Here is a 15610-nt window from a genome sequence, read left to right on the forward strand (position 1 = left end):
AAGCCATCGTCTCCCAGTGGCCCAGCATAAGGAAGAGGGGCTGCCACACAGGCAGAACAGAGGAAGATGGCCGCGATGGCACATTCCCCCAGTTGAGCAGGTCACATGTGGGTGGACAGACCCCAAGCAGGAGAGCATCCTCATTCAGGAGCTCTCTTCCAAAGAGGCTCGCAACGCACAGACCAGACCTCTGCACCTCCCCTGGCCTCTCTGTCCAAGGCAAGAGCCCTTAACCACAAGGGAGGGAAGAAGTGCTCCTGGCCCGGGGCCAAGCACGCATCTAGCCTCTGGGCTGAGATGAGGAAATGAGCTCTTGCCTCTGTCACCAGGCCACAGGGAAGGGCCACTGCCCTGGAAGAAGGGTAAAAGCAAACGCCCTCCGGCCCTGGTGGAGGGGTACGAATCTCCCACCAGCCCAGGACCCTGCCCCACACAGGGCAGCAGCTACTGGTGGGGAGAGACGAGGGTGCTGAGGAGGGCGTGACCCCACGGTCCAGGACAAAGGCCCACACCCGGAACTGAGGCTGGGCTGCGGAAGAGGGCCCTCCCCCCACAGGCCCCACAGGTGACAACAGCTGAGGGTGGAGCAGGCCGGGTAAGTGGCCCTGTGCTGGAGCTGCCCAAGGGTGACCATGGTGACACCCCCAGGGCCAGCTCCTGAGGGCCTGGCAGGAAAGAAGGCCCACTGCAGGCACAAATGCCACTTCCTCAGCCTCACACTTGCCACCAAAATGCCCAGTGACCAGAGGTGCAGGGCACAGGGGAAAGCCAAGGGGCTAAAATCAAGACAGAGCTGGCCAGGCGTGGCGGCCACCCTGTGATCCAGCTGAGACCGAGGCAGGAGGATGAGAGTTCAAGGCCAGCCTCAGCAACTTAGTGAGACCCTGTCTCAAAACAAAATCTAGAAAAGACGAGGACGCGGCTCAGTGGCAGAGCGGCCCTGGTGCAGCCCAGCACCAAACACTGAATAGGAGACACAAAGCCATCACCAGGGCCAGACTCCAGGGGACCCAGACCAGACCCGAGCAGCCATGTGAGCATCCCACAGGACCGTGCCGAAACAGGGCGCCTTCCACAGAGGGCTGGGCCATGCCACAGACAAGCAGGCAAACAAACAGGACACGAGCCTGGCCCGAGAGGGGACACAAACCCAACAGGCTCCATGCAGCCAGGACAGGGTGAGGGACACTCAGCAGATGTCAGCACTGAGCACGAGAAACTGTCCAAACTGCAACCCGGAGCCAGCCCAGAGCAAGGACAGCAGAGGCCTGAGGAGGGGACAGGAGGCCCCCAGAGCCAAGGGAAGGTGCCGAGCAGGAACCTCTCAGAGCACGTTGGAGGCGGTGCAAACACCCCGCGACCAGCCAACGGTCAAGGGACAGAAGTGACTACAGAGGAGTGTCTGCTGCACAGTGGGGAGCGGGGCACAGGGGAGGTGACGCAGGGTAACGTGCGTTCCCGGGGATGGATCTGGACCTGAGGGCACAGGCCTGCGTTCCTGCTGCCTGGTGGGCCGCCAAACAAGCACCAGCAGCATCTCCCACTCCCACAGTGAGGGCGTGGTCCGCGACCCAGTGTCCTCCCCAGGGATGGGCCTTGCTTTCACAATGGAAGTGCAAGAGCCACTTCGGAAATGCCCTGGATGTGCCGCCCATTGTTGAAAGGGAGCAGAGGGTAGGTCTGACACTGGCCCAGGCAGGGGTCACCACTGTAGGCCCAGGCAGGGGTCACCACCGTGGCCCTGGCCAGTGTCAGAGAGCGCGCTGCAGCACATGTGTGTGCAGGCCCAAGGCGTCTGTTAGCAGTGATGCTTTCTGCTCAAAAGTCACTTGTTGAAACAATTTAAAAATGAAAAGGGAGAACCCCATGTGTAAAAGTCAGAATGAGGGGCATCTGTCTGCTCAGCCCCTGAGCAGGACCCTCGCCCTCAGTCTGTGCCCAAGAAACCTGGGTGGAAAGCAGAAGCGCCCCAGCCGCCATGCCAGGGGCAGCTCCGCCTGTCTCCCCAGCGCCAGGGCTCACTGCTGCAGCCTGTCCAAAGCAGACCCCCGACTGGTGCTCACAGGACAGAAGGAGACCCCACAGTCACGCTGCAGGATGCGCAGCTACTGGGAAAGGAGCCCTTTGTTATAGGAGCCTGAATCACCTTACCTTTGAAATAAATTCAGTCACTTCTGAGGAAGATTTGGTTACTGATGTTACTGAAGAATCAGACCACAAGACCTTAAAAACAAACAAACAAACAAACCTTAAAAACAGACGTCACATCCTCAGTTCACGGCACACATGACCAGGTGTTGATGGTGGCACAGGGTTAGCAAGCACCTGGGGAAAATGGAGCATGCAGGCCTGCTCCCCTGGCCACCAAGAGGAGCGTCACACGACTCGCCCCCAAGCTTAGCACCCTGCTTTATGCAATATTCAAAAGCCACCACAGGATGCCAGCCCGGGTCTCAGCCTGCTCTGCCCACAGCAGGCACGCTTCCTCCAGGGGCCTCCACGTTACACTGGGTGCACAATCAGCAATTTCGCAGAACTCGGCCCTTCACCTAAAAGCAAGCATCCGGGCTGCAGCAGGTGCTGTAGACACAGGGACACCATGAGTCCATTGGGTCACTGGCAGAACCACGGGGGTCACATGTAAGTACATCCATGACTCCAGGACTCCATGAAGGGGGGGCAGTACAGGGACGGGGACAAGTCAATTTGGAGAGTCAAGTGGGAAGACCCAAAAGAGCTAGCTGGCAGAAGGTCTGTGTGCCCAGTGGCCAAATGTCTATCCTGAGTGCCTTCTTCCTGCCCAGCCCATGGCCCATGGCCAGCCTGAACGCAGAGCCCCAGGGAGCTCCTGTCATGGGCTGGTGGCTCGTGTCATCCCAGGTGAGACCAGTGCAACTGGCTTGGGTACCACTAGACCTGAATGAGGGGCACTTCACAGAGAGCAGCCCGAGCTGACATGCTGACTTTGAGTGGCCACAGGGATCAGACAGACAGGGCAGCCTCGGGGAGACAGAGGTGGCCGAGAGTGAACACCACCAAATACAAACTTCACCAGGTCCAGGTCCAGAAGCACTGGAGGGCCCAGGCAGGCAATAAAACGACCCAGTGTTTCCAGTAAAATTGAGACACTGCATTTGCCCTGGTTCAGAGCAGAGAACTCAACTGTCACCCCACTGTCACCCTTCCACCCAGCGCCCGGAGCTGAGCCTTGCTGCCTGGCTGGGAGGGCCTGGAGGGCTTCTCCAGACCACGGGTCCCACCAATCTCTTCCCACCACATACGCCATCATGCAGTGCAGGAAAGGAAGGGCCCTGGGCCTCCCAGAGCACGCAGTCCCCACACATGCCCCAGCCTGCCTGCTGCCAGGCGTGCCCCCGGCTGATGCCCTGGAGGGAAGCTGGGCTTGCAGGCCCCACCGGCGAGCTCCCCAGCCCTCGAGCTGTGCTGCACCGTGCGTACAGCAGGGCCAACACCTGTGCCCCTGGGAGGGGCTGGCAGAGCCCTGCTGCCCTGCTGGGGGGGCTGCAGTCAGACTCCTCCTCCTGCTCCCCACCCACCCACGCCACACGGAGGCAACAGCCAACACAGATGCGGTCCAACAGCCACACGACAAGGCTGGCACGGACGTTCACGTGTAAAGTGACAATTTGCTCCACACGTAACACTACTATTCTCAACGAGTGCCCAAGGTGGACACAGAGGAAACCCAGCAGAGCATAGGGCACAGAAACCTACATCTGCAGGGGCGCTGCACAGCAGCCCACCACCCTGGGGCCACCTCGGCCCTGACGCTTGGCCCTGCTGCCCACTCAGCCCACAGCAATGAGGCGGGCAGCCCCAGGAGGGCCATGGAGGCGAGAGACGCATGCCACATCAGCTGACCTCTGTCACCCAGCCCAAGACCCACCGACCACTGGCCACAGGGCTCCTCGCTGCCTCCTGAGAACCAGCGTGCAGACTGCCACGATGGGAGGTCACCCGACACACAGACACGCCTGGGCTCCGTCACACACAGGGCCTCGCTCTCCTGTGTCACTTCCCCACACAGCACCACCCTCTGGAGCCCCATTCTGCACCAGCAAAAGGCCAGCCAGATGCCCCGGGGGTGCCTTGGTCACAGGCCCTGTCTACAGCTCACACTGAAGCCCTGGGAGAGCAGGCGGCCCAGGGCCCCGACTGTCCCCGGTCCCAAGGGAAGGGTGAGGCTGACCAACAGAACTAAGCACCTGGAGAAGGCAGACCCTCTTCTCTTGTTAAAAGCACAAAACACCCTTCACGTTCTCAGAGCCACAGGACCCAGGAACGGGAGGCTGGGAGAGAAGGGCAGTAAGGGCCTGTTTGGTTCTGTCTGTTGTACCAGGGCCTGAACCCAGGAGCTCTTGGCCACTGACACATCCCCAGCTGGGTTTTTAGTTTTGAATTTTGAGACAGGGTCTTGCTAAGTTGCTTAGGACCTTGCTAAGTTGTTGAGGCTGACTTCAAACTCACAATCCTCCTGCCTCAGCCTCCTGAGCTGCTGGGATCACAGGCGGGTGCACCACCGTGCCTGGCTGAGCCAAGAGTTTTCTGAAATGAAACCCAGGGCAGCAGAAGGGATGGAGATGAGGTGATTCTCCACACAACAGAGCACAAGACCCCAGAGACCCCAGATGGACAGGGCAGCCTCAGGGAGACAGAGGGAATGTGGGGGGCCACACACAGACAGCAGGAATTCCAAGCAGGCCAGCAAAGGAGAAGAGAAAGACCAGAAGTCACTAAGGGAAGGTCTCCACGTATGGACCCAAGTCTCAGGCTAAGAGCCCGACAGGATGTATGGGGCAGACCTGCACCAAAGCTCACCTCCTGGAAACACACCCCTAGGACTAGAGGATCCCGGAACCTCCAGAGTGTACAGAAGTGGCCACGCTCGGCCCAGGGCAGGAGCCAGAACAGACGCTTCTCCACTGCAACCCCGCAAGGCAACCAGCAGCAGAGAGCAGAGCTCCAGCTTCCTGTAGATGATGGCGGCCAGCCTCAAGTCCATTACCAAGCGTCAGGCTGGACATTCAAGGAGAGCTCCAACAGGAAGTCTCACAAAAGGGTCTTACCCCTAAGTGCCCTTCCCAGACACCACCAGAGCCCTCCCAAAACACAGACCAATCTCAGGGATCCAGGGTCAGGGAGAGCAGGCTCCTGGGACAGAGCTGTGGACGCTCTCAAGCCGCGGCTTGGCTCTAGAAGCACCTGCACCTGGACTGAAGAGGAGCCGCAGGAGGCCAGGCAGCTGTGGCGGGTGGGCGGGCGGGCGGTGCTCCGGGCCTCCTCACTAACAAAACCCCAGGCAGCCTTGACCCCAAAGCAGCAAGAGGCCCTGTGAGAAAGCAAGAGGAGTGGCCCAGGCCTGACCAGAGGACCCTCACGGCCATCCAGATGTTGGCCATCCAGATGTCGTCCAGCCATCAAGGCAACATCAAAGCCAACATCTAAACCACACGCACACACACGCACAGTCTGATATAAAACAAAAACTCAATCACAAAAATAGCTGTCAAGACTCATCCTCTGCTGCTAGGATACGACATTCAGGAAGCTAACGCTTTGAGATGCAAAATGGCCTTTCAAGGTGCTCTCCCACTGAGCTTCCTCCAGCCCCTCTTATTTACTTGTTTATTCTTATGTGGTGCTGAGGGTTGGACCCAGCGACCCCCGCCCGCCTCCAGTGCCAGGTGAGGACTCCACCTCTGAGCCACAGCCCAGCCCCACCTCCAGCCCTTGTTGTTTTAAGGCAGGGTCTGGCCAGGTTGCTGAGGCTGGCCTGGAACTCGCGATCCTCCTGCCCAGCCTCCTGAACAGCTGGGGTCACGGGTGCACCTCCGCACCCAGGGCTCTCCTTCCTAAAGTGATCAGTGACAATTCCTTCAAGTCAAAGCAGCTCCTCAGGAACCACAGGTGTCTCAGACGCTGGGACCCTTCTGCGTCTTTCTCCCTTTTCATCACGTACAGCAAGTGAAGTTTCTCTTGGACGGTTTCAGCTATTCCATTATTTTTTCTTACGGTACTAGGCATCGAACCCAGGGCCCCACGCAGACCAGGCGAGCGCTCTTCCACTGAGCCGCACCCCCAGCCTGGCTGAGCGATGTCATTTCCTTAATGGTGAATCTGGACAAGGTGGTAGCATGTAGTCACTTCACATGTGCACAGTTACGAATTTCATATTCAAAATATTCCATTATTCACTTTTTGCCCGCGGACTGGTTTCCTAAAGTAACTGTCAATACAGCGTCACAGGATAAAACCAACCCTGTGGGACAGGAGGAGAGAGCCCATTCCCACGAGAGGCAGACATGTGTATCTTGAGGTGACCCAAATCCATTGCTGACACCTTCCCCTGCAACAGAACCTCTTCCTGTGTGCTATTGACAAAGCCATGGGGCTGGCCGGGGCCAGGCTAGGGACACTGCCGGGGACAGCGAAGATTCTCCAAGAGGAAGGTGCTTCCAACCCCACTGGACTTAGCCAAGGCCGCCACCCTGAGCTCCTGGTGGTCGGCTCCCAGGTGACACTCTTCGTCCATTCACAGCACGGCTCCTTGACATGACAAGCTGCTTACCTTCCATGAGAGTCCTGTGGGCTGCAGGGAAACCCCGACTCTTCAACAGTTCTGAGAGCATGTAGCTAGTAGCACACGATCCCAGCCGCTCAGGAGGCTGACCCCAGGCTGGCAGTACAAGGGCAGCCTCTGCCACTCAGCGAGACCCTGCCTCAAAGTTTAAACAAGGGTTGAGGTGTGGCTCAGAGAGAAGGGGCTTGCCGAGCATGTGCAAACCCTGGGTTCCATTCCTGGTGGCACCCCAAAAAAAGGAAAGACAAAGTTCCAAGCTAGAGTTGACAGTGAATACCACAGGTGAGATGTGCCACCTGCATTTTATCAGGGGCCACTCGCAAAGCCACCCACGCCAACAGTTAGCAGACCATTCCTGGAGGCCTCCCAGTCCTTCCCCAGGAAACCCAAGCCCTCTGATGGCCGAGACAGGCCTGCCTTCTCCGGGATCCTGTGGGGACACTCCTGCGTGGCTCCCACCGCACACCCTGCTCAGAAGCTGTATCCTACTTGGTTGGTTCCACACCGTGACAACTCACTGGCACTGCTGACTGCTCAGCAGCTCATGCCTGTGTGTGGCGGAGAACACTCCACGTGGGGACAGAATGCGACATCTGCTTGTCCGTTTCCTGGAGACAGTCAGGGTGCTGTTCACAGCTGGTCCTGGGTGCCACGCAGAGCTGTGACGCGGGCTGAGCCTGTGTGGAGCTGGCACTCATGCTGTGTGTCTGTGGCTTTTTTTGCAGGGCTGGAGCTCAAAGGCAGGCCTTGTGCCCGCCAGGCCAGTGCCCCGTCACTGAGCTGCACCCAGACCTTCCACTTTTTAAAGAAGCCGCCAAGCTGCTTCCCACAGTGCCCACAGCGCCCACAGCCTGGCCAGCACCACAGCCAGACTCTTCCCCCTGGTCCTTCCAACAGCCAGGGACGCCCTCTGGTTCTGACAGCACTTGTAGTCGGTCGGCGCCCGCCGTCTGACCGCTGTTCCCGCCGCCTCCTCCACGCCGTTCTCATGTTCTCATCTTTTGTCCATTTTGTCTCACCGTTGAGTTCTGGGGCTCTTTATATATTCTGAATGCCACCTTCATGGGACCTGGGAGGCGTGAGCTCTCTCCTAACCCTGCCTGTCCTTTCGTCCTCTTCCTGCATCACACATCTGTGCTGAGAAAATGTCTCCTGGTTGGTGTCACGAGGTTCCTGTGCCTGCCTCTTGAAGCTGCGGGGCTCAGGGCCCAGGGGGAGGTGGAGGTCGGGCTGCGTCCCACCCCACCTTCCTGTGCCAGCGGCTCTCACGGGTCAGACCTGAAGGCCTTCCTGGACCTTCCCGGGGGCCTGGCCCTGCGCCTGGCCCCTGGCAGTCTCCAGAGGCCCAAGGCAGGGTTCTGCAGCTGCACCAGCAGACAGCAGGCAGCATGGACCTCCAGCTGCGCCTTCTGGTCACGAGTACTGACTACGCCAGCTCTGCACACAGCTCTCCTTTTTCTTTGGCACTGGGGACTGAACCCAGGAACATGCTACCACTGAGCCACACCCCCAGCCCTTTTTTGTACTTTATTTAGAGACAGAGTTGCTTAGCACCTCCTTATTGCTGAGGCTGGCTTTGAACTCAGGATCCTCCTGCCTCAGCCTCCTGATCTGCTGGGATGACAGGCGTGGCCACCACCTGGCCCTTGAATTTTTATTTTGAGATAAGGTTTTCCTAAGTGCTCAGGATGGCCTTGAACCTATGACGCCTGCCTCAGCCCCAGCCTCAGATCACTACCCACAGATGCAGCCTGGCTGTGCTCCCTGGGCAGCTGGAGGAAGCTCTGCCCTCTGAGCACAGGGCAGAGGCTGCCAGGAGCCGCCGAGCCTGCTCCTCAAGTCCTCCTCTTCCGCTTAACCCTCTGGGCAGCAAAGTCTTTGGCCACCCACGGGGCAGCGTGGGAGCCAGGAGGCGAGCACAAGCAAGTCTGCCCAGGCAGCGCACAGGCGTCCGGCAGGTGGGGATGGCGCAGGTGGGCAGCTCCTCTTCAGTCAGAAGCACCGGGAGGAGGTGGCAAGGGCCCCACCCTGTCACTGAAGCTCAAGTCTTCCCGGGAGAGGAAGAGGCACATTTGGTTCTCGACGTCCCCAGTTCTCATGCCACGTGGCCCACTTTCCTTGCCACAAATAACCATATCGTGGACTAGGGAAATCAAAGCCTGCCACGACCAGCCAGACGGAGAGGGTGAGCTGACTCTCCCACGACCGCGTCCCACACCAGCCTGCTACACACAGTGCGCGATGAGCCTGGCCGTGCATGCCCGAGGAGGACAGAAGCCAGGGGTGCCGCGTCCTGGACACCCAGGAGCCCAGGGCTCCCGCAGCCTGCTGGCCTGCACAACCCTGACACCCGGAACTCAGGGGCTCTGCTGGCCAAGGCTCAGTGCCACTGCCACAGCCAACAGCCTCCAAATCCTAAGGTCCCCCTGCATTTTCCAAGGACCCTCTGTAGCAGAGGAACCAGGTCTCACAGTGTGGACCTCCCAGATCCCACGAGGATCCGTCCCAAGCAACAGCCTTAGGGTGTATGACACAGTCACAGTCCTTGAAACCCCCGTGAACTGCTTACAGTGCACACACGAGCACCAACACCGCCCTCACTCCTGAACACTCCATGGGCTGCAGGCAGGTCTCCCTGACCAGCTGGTCTCCTGAGACCTCACGCCCAGTAGGTAACAGAACCCGACAGTGGCACCATTCACCAAAACCTTCCCAGCCTCTTTCACAGCTCAAAAGGTCCAGCAGCTGCTTTCAGGAATAGTTCGTTCTCTCTCTCTCTCTCTCTCTCTCTCTCTCTCTCTCTCTCTCTCTCTCTCTCTCTTTCTCTCTCTCTGTACCAGGGATTGAACTCAGGGGCACTGGACCACTGGAGATGTCTGAGCCACATCCCCAGCCCTATTCTGCACTTTATTTAGAGACAGGGTCTCACCAAGTTGCTCAGGCCTCGCTGTTGCTGAGGCTGGCTTTGAACTCACACTCCTCCTGCCTGATAGTTCTTAAAAGAAAGAGTGAAAGGTGACCTTACTCCCCCTCTTCATGCTGCCTCTTGCTGCACAAATGGACACCTGAGGCAGAGCTAAGGGGACACGGGAGGCTGAGACAGCTCACCAGGAGGCTGGGACCCTGGGCACTCTGAGAGCTGAGCCTCCACCTCATCACACTCTACAGCAGGTGCCCAGACTCAGACCCCGTCTGGCTCCAGCTCAGGTCCTTCATGTCCTCCGCCTGGAGCCAAGGCTATGCCCCCAGAGGACAGAGCTTCCCACCCGACTGCTTGGGGCTGAGCATCGCCCTCCACTCCCCAGGGCCCAAGGTTCACAAGACAATGTCCTCTCTTTGCTGAGGGGAGGTGGGGGCACAGAAGTCCAGCTACTGTCCCCATCACACTGTGACAGAGGCAGTACGGCTCCAGAGCCCTGCCCGGTGCCCACCTGGGGGTCTGCGGTGAGGAGCCGACCACCAGCCCTGGGGATGCCCACCTGGTCACTCCCACCGCTTGGCCCACCTCACTCAGTGTTTGTTCTGGGCTTTTACTCAGGTTAAGTGGGTGCCTGTTGGTGGCAAATGTCTTGTTCCTATCCCTTGGAGGAGAGGGAAAAAACTTGGCATCTTACCTCAAAGGAACAGTCAACATTTCTGTCACTGTGTGTGTGTGACAATCCCTTCAGGTCTATCTTTTCAACACTCACTGCAAAAGTAAACAAACAGAACAAAAGCAGAATTACAAGGTGAAGTGACAGCTCGAGGCGCAGCCCCGGTGGGCATCCCCGCAGTGGGCATCCCCGCGGTGGGCAGCTGGAGCCTGAGATTGCCAACAGGCCTCCCGGCGCCCTGAGGCCAGACCACACCGGGAAAGGAAGAAGGGCAGGGAGCCTGGCCGCAGGCTGCGTCTCCCATCACCCGCCAGCCCCCAGCAGGGCCACCGCCCTGTCCACCCTGTCAGTCCCACCTCAGGAGAAGCAGGGTTCCACACCAGCCCAGGGGCTACTACCCCGTCCTCAGAGACAGCAGGGGGCGTGTCCAGGGGACCCAGCCATGGGGAGTGAGCGCCACAGCTATCAACTTATCACTCTCTTGCTTCCTCCCTTTCCACAGTTTGCGCTCCTCGAAAACAAAGCAATACCATTCTGTTATGAGCATCATTTCTTTTTTCTTTTTTTGGGGAGGGGGAATGTTTCAGGGATTGAATACAGGGGTGCTCTGCCACTGAGCTACATCCCCAGCCCCCCCACTTTTTTTTGAGACCCCCAGGGTCTCACTAAGTTGCTGAGGCTGGCCTCCAACTTGTGCTCCTCCTCTCTCGGCCTCCCAACTGCTTAGAATCGCAGGCATGGACGTTCCCCGGTTTTGAGCATTACTTCCAGGGATCGTCTGCTCAAGACCCCATGTGCTGGGGCTCCCACTCCCACCCTCCCCCCACGCCTCCTGTTTTTCAAGCACCCTTTTGAGCTGGTGTTTCCTGGGCATGATAGTCAGAGAATGCGACCCGGCCCCAGGCAGCTAGGAAAGACCACGCAGAGACGAAGGCTGTGCCCAGGTTTAAGCCCCTTCCCATTAGCTTCTGCCACTGCCAGGCCACACGGCAGGTGCTGCTCGGGAACCTACACCCCAGTGCTGGGGTAGTGAAGAAAGGAACCGGTGGCCTGGGGGTGCTCGCCCTTCCTGCCTGCTTGTGGCAAGCCCCCGACTCAGCCCAGCTCTGCAGGGTGGTGTGCACTGTGGGACGCGCTGAGCTCAACACGGGCCCTGCAGGAAAGAGCTCCTCTGCACAGGAGAGCGCACCCCCCTCAACACAAGGCCACATCTGAGGGCTGCCCTGCCAGAGGGGCCCAGAGTCCTCACCTGACCCCGACCACCTCAGGGCACGGGCAGGCTGCAGCGGGGTTTCCCCAGAGCACTGACGTCACCCTGACCAAGCTGTCCACATCTCTGAGCACCAGGAACCACGTCAGTGAGCCTAAGACATGCAGCCGGCGTCTGTCCTGCCCTGAGCGCCAGCGCGTCCCCACGTGAGCAGAGGAGCCCACTCGGTGTTTGCCTGAAAAGAGGCATTTCAGCCCCAGCCAGAGGGCAGCAGGACCTGCTCCCTGGAGCCTGCAGAGGAGGCTAGCGGCCCACTGGTGGGGCAGGCTGGGCTCCAGAGCGCTCGCCTTGCACACCAGCACCAGCACCACAAGGACGAGAGGCAGGACGAAAAAGGCCGTGGTGATCAAAACAAAAGCAACGTGAAAAACCCTTCTTAACTTAAAAAAAAAAAAAAAAAAAACCACAGGTGAGTAACATGAATATAATTCTGTTTAAAAGACAAGTGAGGGCTGAGGTTGTGGCTCAGTGGCACATGTGAGGCCTTGGGTTCGATCCTCAGCAAATAAACAAACAAGATAAAGATACTGCATCCTTGTATAGCTAAAAAAATATTTTTAAAAGGGCAAATGAGTCGGGCCAGCAGCTCCGGAGGCTGAGGCAGGAGGATGGTGAGTTCAAAGCCAGCCTCAGCAAAAGAGAAGCGCTAAGCAACTCAGTGAGACTGTCTCTAAATAAAAGCAGAATAGGGCTGGGGTGTGGCTCAGTGGTCAAGTGTCCTGGGTTCAATCCTCAGTACCAAAAAATCAAAAATGAGAAAATAAAAGTGCGCGAGTACTTTTATTTGAAACTCACGCCTCTCACGCAGTCAGCACCCCACCTAAGAGCCCGCAGGCTAGCGTACTGACCAGGCCAAGCAGGTGGCCTGGGGCCAGTGCCTCAACTCTGCCCTAGGCGTGGCTCCGGGGATGTACCTCTCACTCCAGGGCCTGGGTCTGCGTGAGCTCTGGATCACTGGCCGCCCACACCTGCTGCTGGCCAGGCTCAGCTGCGCAGGGTTGTCACAGCCCACCACCAGCAGACGGGGCGGCTGGGGCGAGCCAGCAAGAGCCCCGTGTAGCGGGTGCCCGTGTGCAGGCTGTGGGCATGGTGTGGCAGCTCTGACAACCCGAGGGATGCCCTCTGACTTATTCTGGTTTTCTTCCTTTCTTCAAATAACCAAGAAGGCCTGATCTTCAAGCCCCACACCCAAGTCTCCACGCGCTCGTCCAACAGCAGGGTGAGGAGTGAAGAGCAGTCCCCGGTTTAACTGGTCGCAGCTGCACTTACTTTGTTTTTGTTTTCCTTTTTCTTATTTCTTTTGTTCCTGGGATTGAACCCAGTGAAGCTTAACCACTGAGCCACATCCCCAGCCCTTTCCATTTTTTATTTTGAGAATAAAATAAAAATCAGAATCTCCCTAAGTTGCTCAGGGCCTCGCTAAGTTACCCAGACTGATCTCATACCTGCAATTCTCCTGCCTCAGCTTTCTGAGCCCCTAGGATCACAGACACGCATCGCCACACCCTGCAAGCTTCACGTGTTTAAGTCCACAAAACAGCAGCCTCACGCTCAGGGCCGGAGCACACTGGATGAAATCCACAGCTTAGGCCCGGGGAGACCGCAGGGCTCCTCAGGAGATTGCGCTGAACACGCATCGAACACGGATTGCCCTAAAATTCAACTGAACGTCCTTTGTGGAGTGGGACAGTCACTCCTGCAGGCTCACAGCCCCACGCTCTGGGGGCCGGTGCCCACCCCTCACCTTGCTGTGCAGCCTACCACGGGGCATCCTGCCTCAGCAGCTGTGCGCCCACCTGGAACGCTTGCAGGTGAACCAGAGCCACCCACAAACCGAGCTCAATCCGCCATGATGGAGGTGTCCCGGGTCACGGTCACCTCTGTAGGGTGAACCCCAGATCTGCATGGAGGCGAGGCCCATGAGCACTGCAGGCTACTGTACTGTGCACCTGGACGCTGGCCACAGCCCACCGAGAGGAGCTGTGGTACAGGTGCCACGGGCAAGGCCTCGGTCAGGCTGACGAGCGCGGCTCTCTTCCGGGCAGTGGAGCACTCTGATGGCTGGACAGAGGGCAGGCCCTCGGAAACCCGGGGTTTGCAGGGGTGTCAGGGAGCGCAGACCAGGAGTATCCTGTGGTCACTGGCCACACCTGATGAGGCTCAGTGGACTGGGCCACCAGAAGCCTTCCCTGGGGCTGCCAGGTTCTCTTCTGAGCACCACCGCCCCTCCCCAGCCTGTCCACATGAGCACGGTGTCTGCAGCCCACCCCGCTGCCTTCCTCTCACAGTCACTGTTGTATTCTGATCAGTTCCACTAGATTCAAAACAGCAGAACAGAACGTCCCAATACACACCTGGGCCGCGAGTCCCCAGGGAAAAGCAGCCCCCAGCGGAGACCTGAGCGGGACTCATCTCACAAGCAGAGCTGAAGGAGGCCCAGCAGCTTCACTAGAGCTGCGGCACTGGCCCCAGAGCAAGCCCTCAACCCCAGGCTCAGCTCTCCCACCACCGGCAGCCCTGCCCGCCCAGTCCATGGAACACGGCTGTTGTGATGAAAGTCTTGTCCATCATCAGCCGGGTTCCCAGCAAAGGGGCCTGCCTGGGACGCCCTCCACAGCAAAGCTGGCCTTGCAGCACCGACCGACCGGCTCGAGCCCACCTCAGGGAAGCAGCGTCACGTCCACTTGAACTAAATCGGGCTGCTGGTGCTTTCCTCTTGCTTTATGGACAAACGTGTTTCAGAAACACCTAACTAAATGTGATCTGCAAACCCAGTGCCGGGCTGGGCTGTGGCTCCTTGGCAGAGCGCTTGTCTGGCATGTGCGAGGCACTGGGTCCATTCTCAGCACCGCATATAAATAACTAAAACAAAGGCCTACTGACAATTTTTTTTAAAACTTTAAATAAAATTAATTAATAAATGTCATTATTAACTAATTTTATTTTGTTAAAAAAAAAAAAGAAAAAAACAGTACTGGGCTAAGGTGAGCAGCAATGGAAGCCCCGGGAGCCCAGACACTGCGGGCTGGTAGGGTCCCCGGGCAGGTCCAGCACGGCCACTCCACCATGCTGGCGAGGCTCGCTGCTTTCCGCCATCCTCCCAGGGGCACTGTATGACCACAGCCTGGTCTTCTGGCCAGAAAGGAACTGCAAGTGCTGGGGCGGCAGCGGCCGGCGGGGTGCAAGTCCAAGCGCCTCACGCTCCAGGCAGGCCGCCTCCAGACCTGGACCTAGGGATTGCCACAGGGAGGCCCAGGCTGCCCACCAGCAGCACTGCAGAAGCCTGGAACCCGGCACCAGGGTCCACGGCCCGCCTGGTGTCAGAACAGTCAGATCCAAGCCACCGGATGGCTGCAGAGGGCGGAGCACCACGTCTTCTGCAGGGCGTAAAGGAAAGCCAGCATCTCACGCCTTCACACTCGAGAAGAGCAACGGGATCCACCACTTAGGCGGCCAGAGGCTGGAACTACAGGTAGGACGCCCAGAACTATTATAAGGCGCCCAACAAGCAGGGCAAACACCTGGACATAAGAACAGGCGGAAAGCCTCAAGACAGCAAGACCACAGGAAAATCGTAGAACTGGATTTTTTTCTTTAACTCGGATGGTGGTGGGAATAATGAGCAGCAAACAGACCAGATCCAGGACACATGCTAAAGGTGAAGAGGAGCAGGGCCCTCTCACTGCTGGAGAAGCTCATTTCCACCACGGGGAAGGGAGCCCAGGGTGGGCCTGAGGCCAAGGACTAGGTGGGATGCATCCCTGCGCACACACACACACACGCACACATGCACGCACACACACACGCACACACATACTCGCTCTGCCTGCAGCCTGGAGCAGCCCCTCCACTGCAGTGGCACACCAGAGCTGGCAGAAGGGCCCGGAACACCTTGCACACCAGAAAGCAAGGAAGTACCCAAAGAAGGACAGAACAGGCTTAAAAAGACACAATGCTTAAAAAGTCAGCTTGCAGGGGTTGCCACAGTCCAACTTGGGAAAACATCCACAGCGAAGGGAAACCCAACAGGCAGTGCCGGCTACAACCTTCTGAACTCGACAGAAGTCCTAAAACAGGCAGATGAACCCGCCAGTGTGGACCACCACTAAGAGGGAGATGAACCCGCCAGTGTGGACCACAACTAAA

The 15610-nt window shown here is 58.3% G+C and overlaps 1 protein-coding gene across 3 annotated transcripts in view; it reads right to left on the reverse strand.

Moving 5' to 3' along the window:
• Zcchc14 (zinc finger CCHC-type containing 14) overlaps positions 1–15610 on the reverse strand; it is a 60104-nt gene that overhangs the window by 11172 nt on the left and 33322 nt on the right. For 2 of the 3 annotated variants that reach the window (XM_046434602.2, XM_046434603.2), the window contains exons 3-4: positions 10216–10289; positions 2152–2223 (exon numbers count right to left, since the gene is read on the reverse strand). In XM_046434602.2, the coding sequence (XP_046290558.1) occupies positions 2152–2223; positions 10216–10289 (146 nt within the window). The remainder of the gene's footprint in view (positions 1–2151; positions 2224–10215; positions 10290–15610) is intronic. The other variant, XM_058575934.1, reaches the window with a different exon arrangement.

The sequence above is a fragment of the Marmota monax genome, unplaced genomic scaffold (genome assembly GCF_021218885.2).
Source record: "Marmota monax isolate L192 unplaced genomic scaffold, Marmota_monax_Labrador192_F-V1.1 WCK01_AAM20220418_F8-fsc00024, whole genome shotgun sequence".
Classification (NCBI taxonomy): domain Eukaryota; kingdom Metazoa; phylum Chordata; class Mammalia; order Rodentia; family Sciuridae; genus Marmota; species Marmota monax.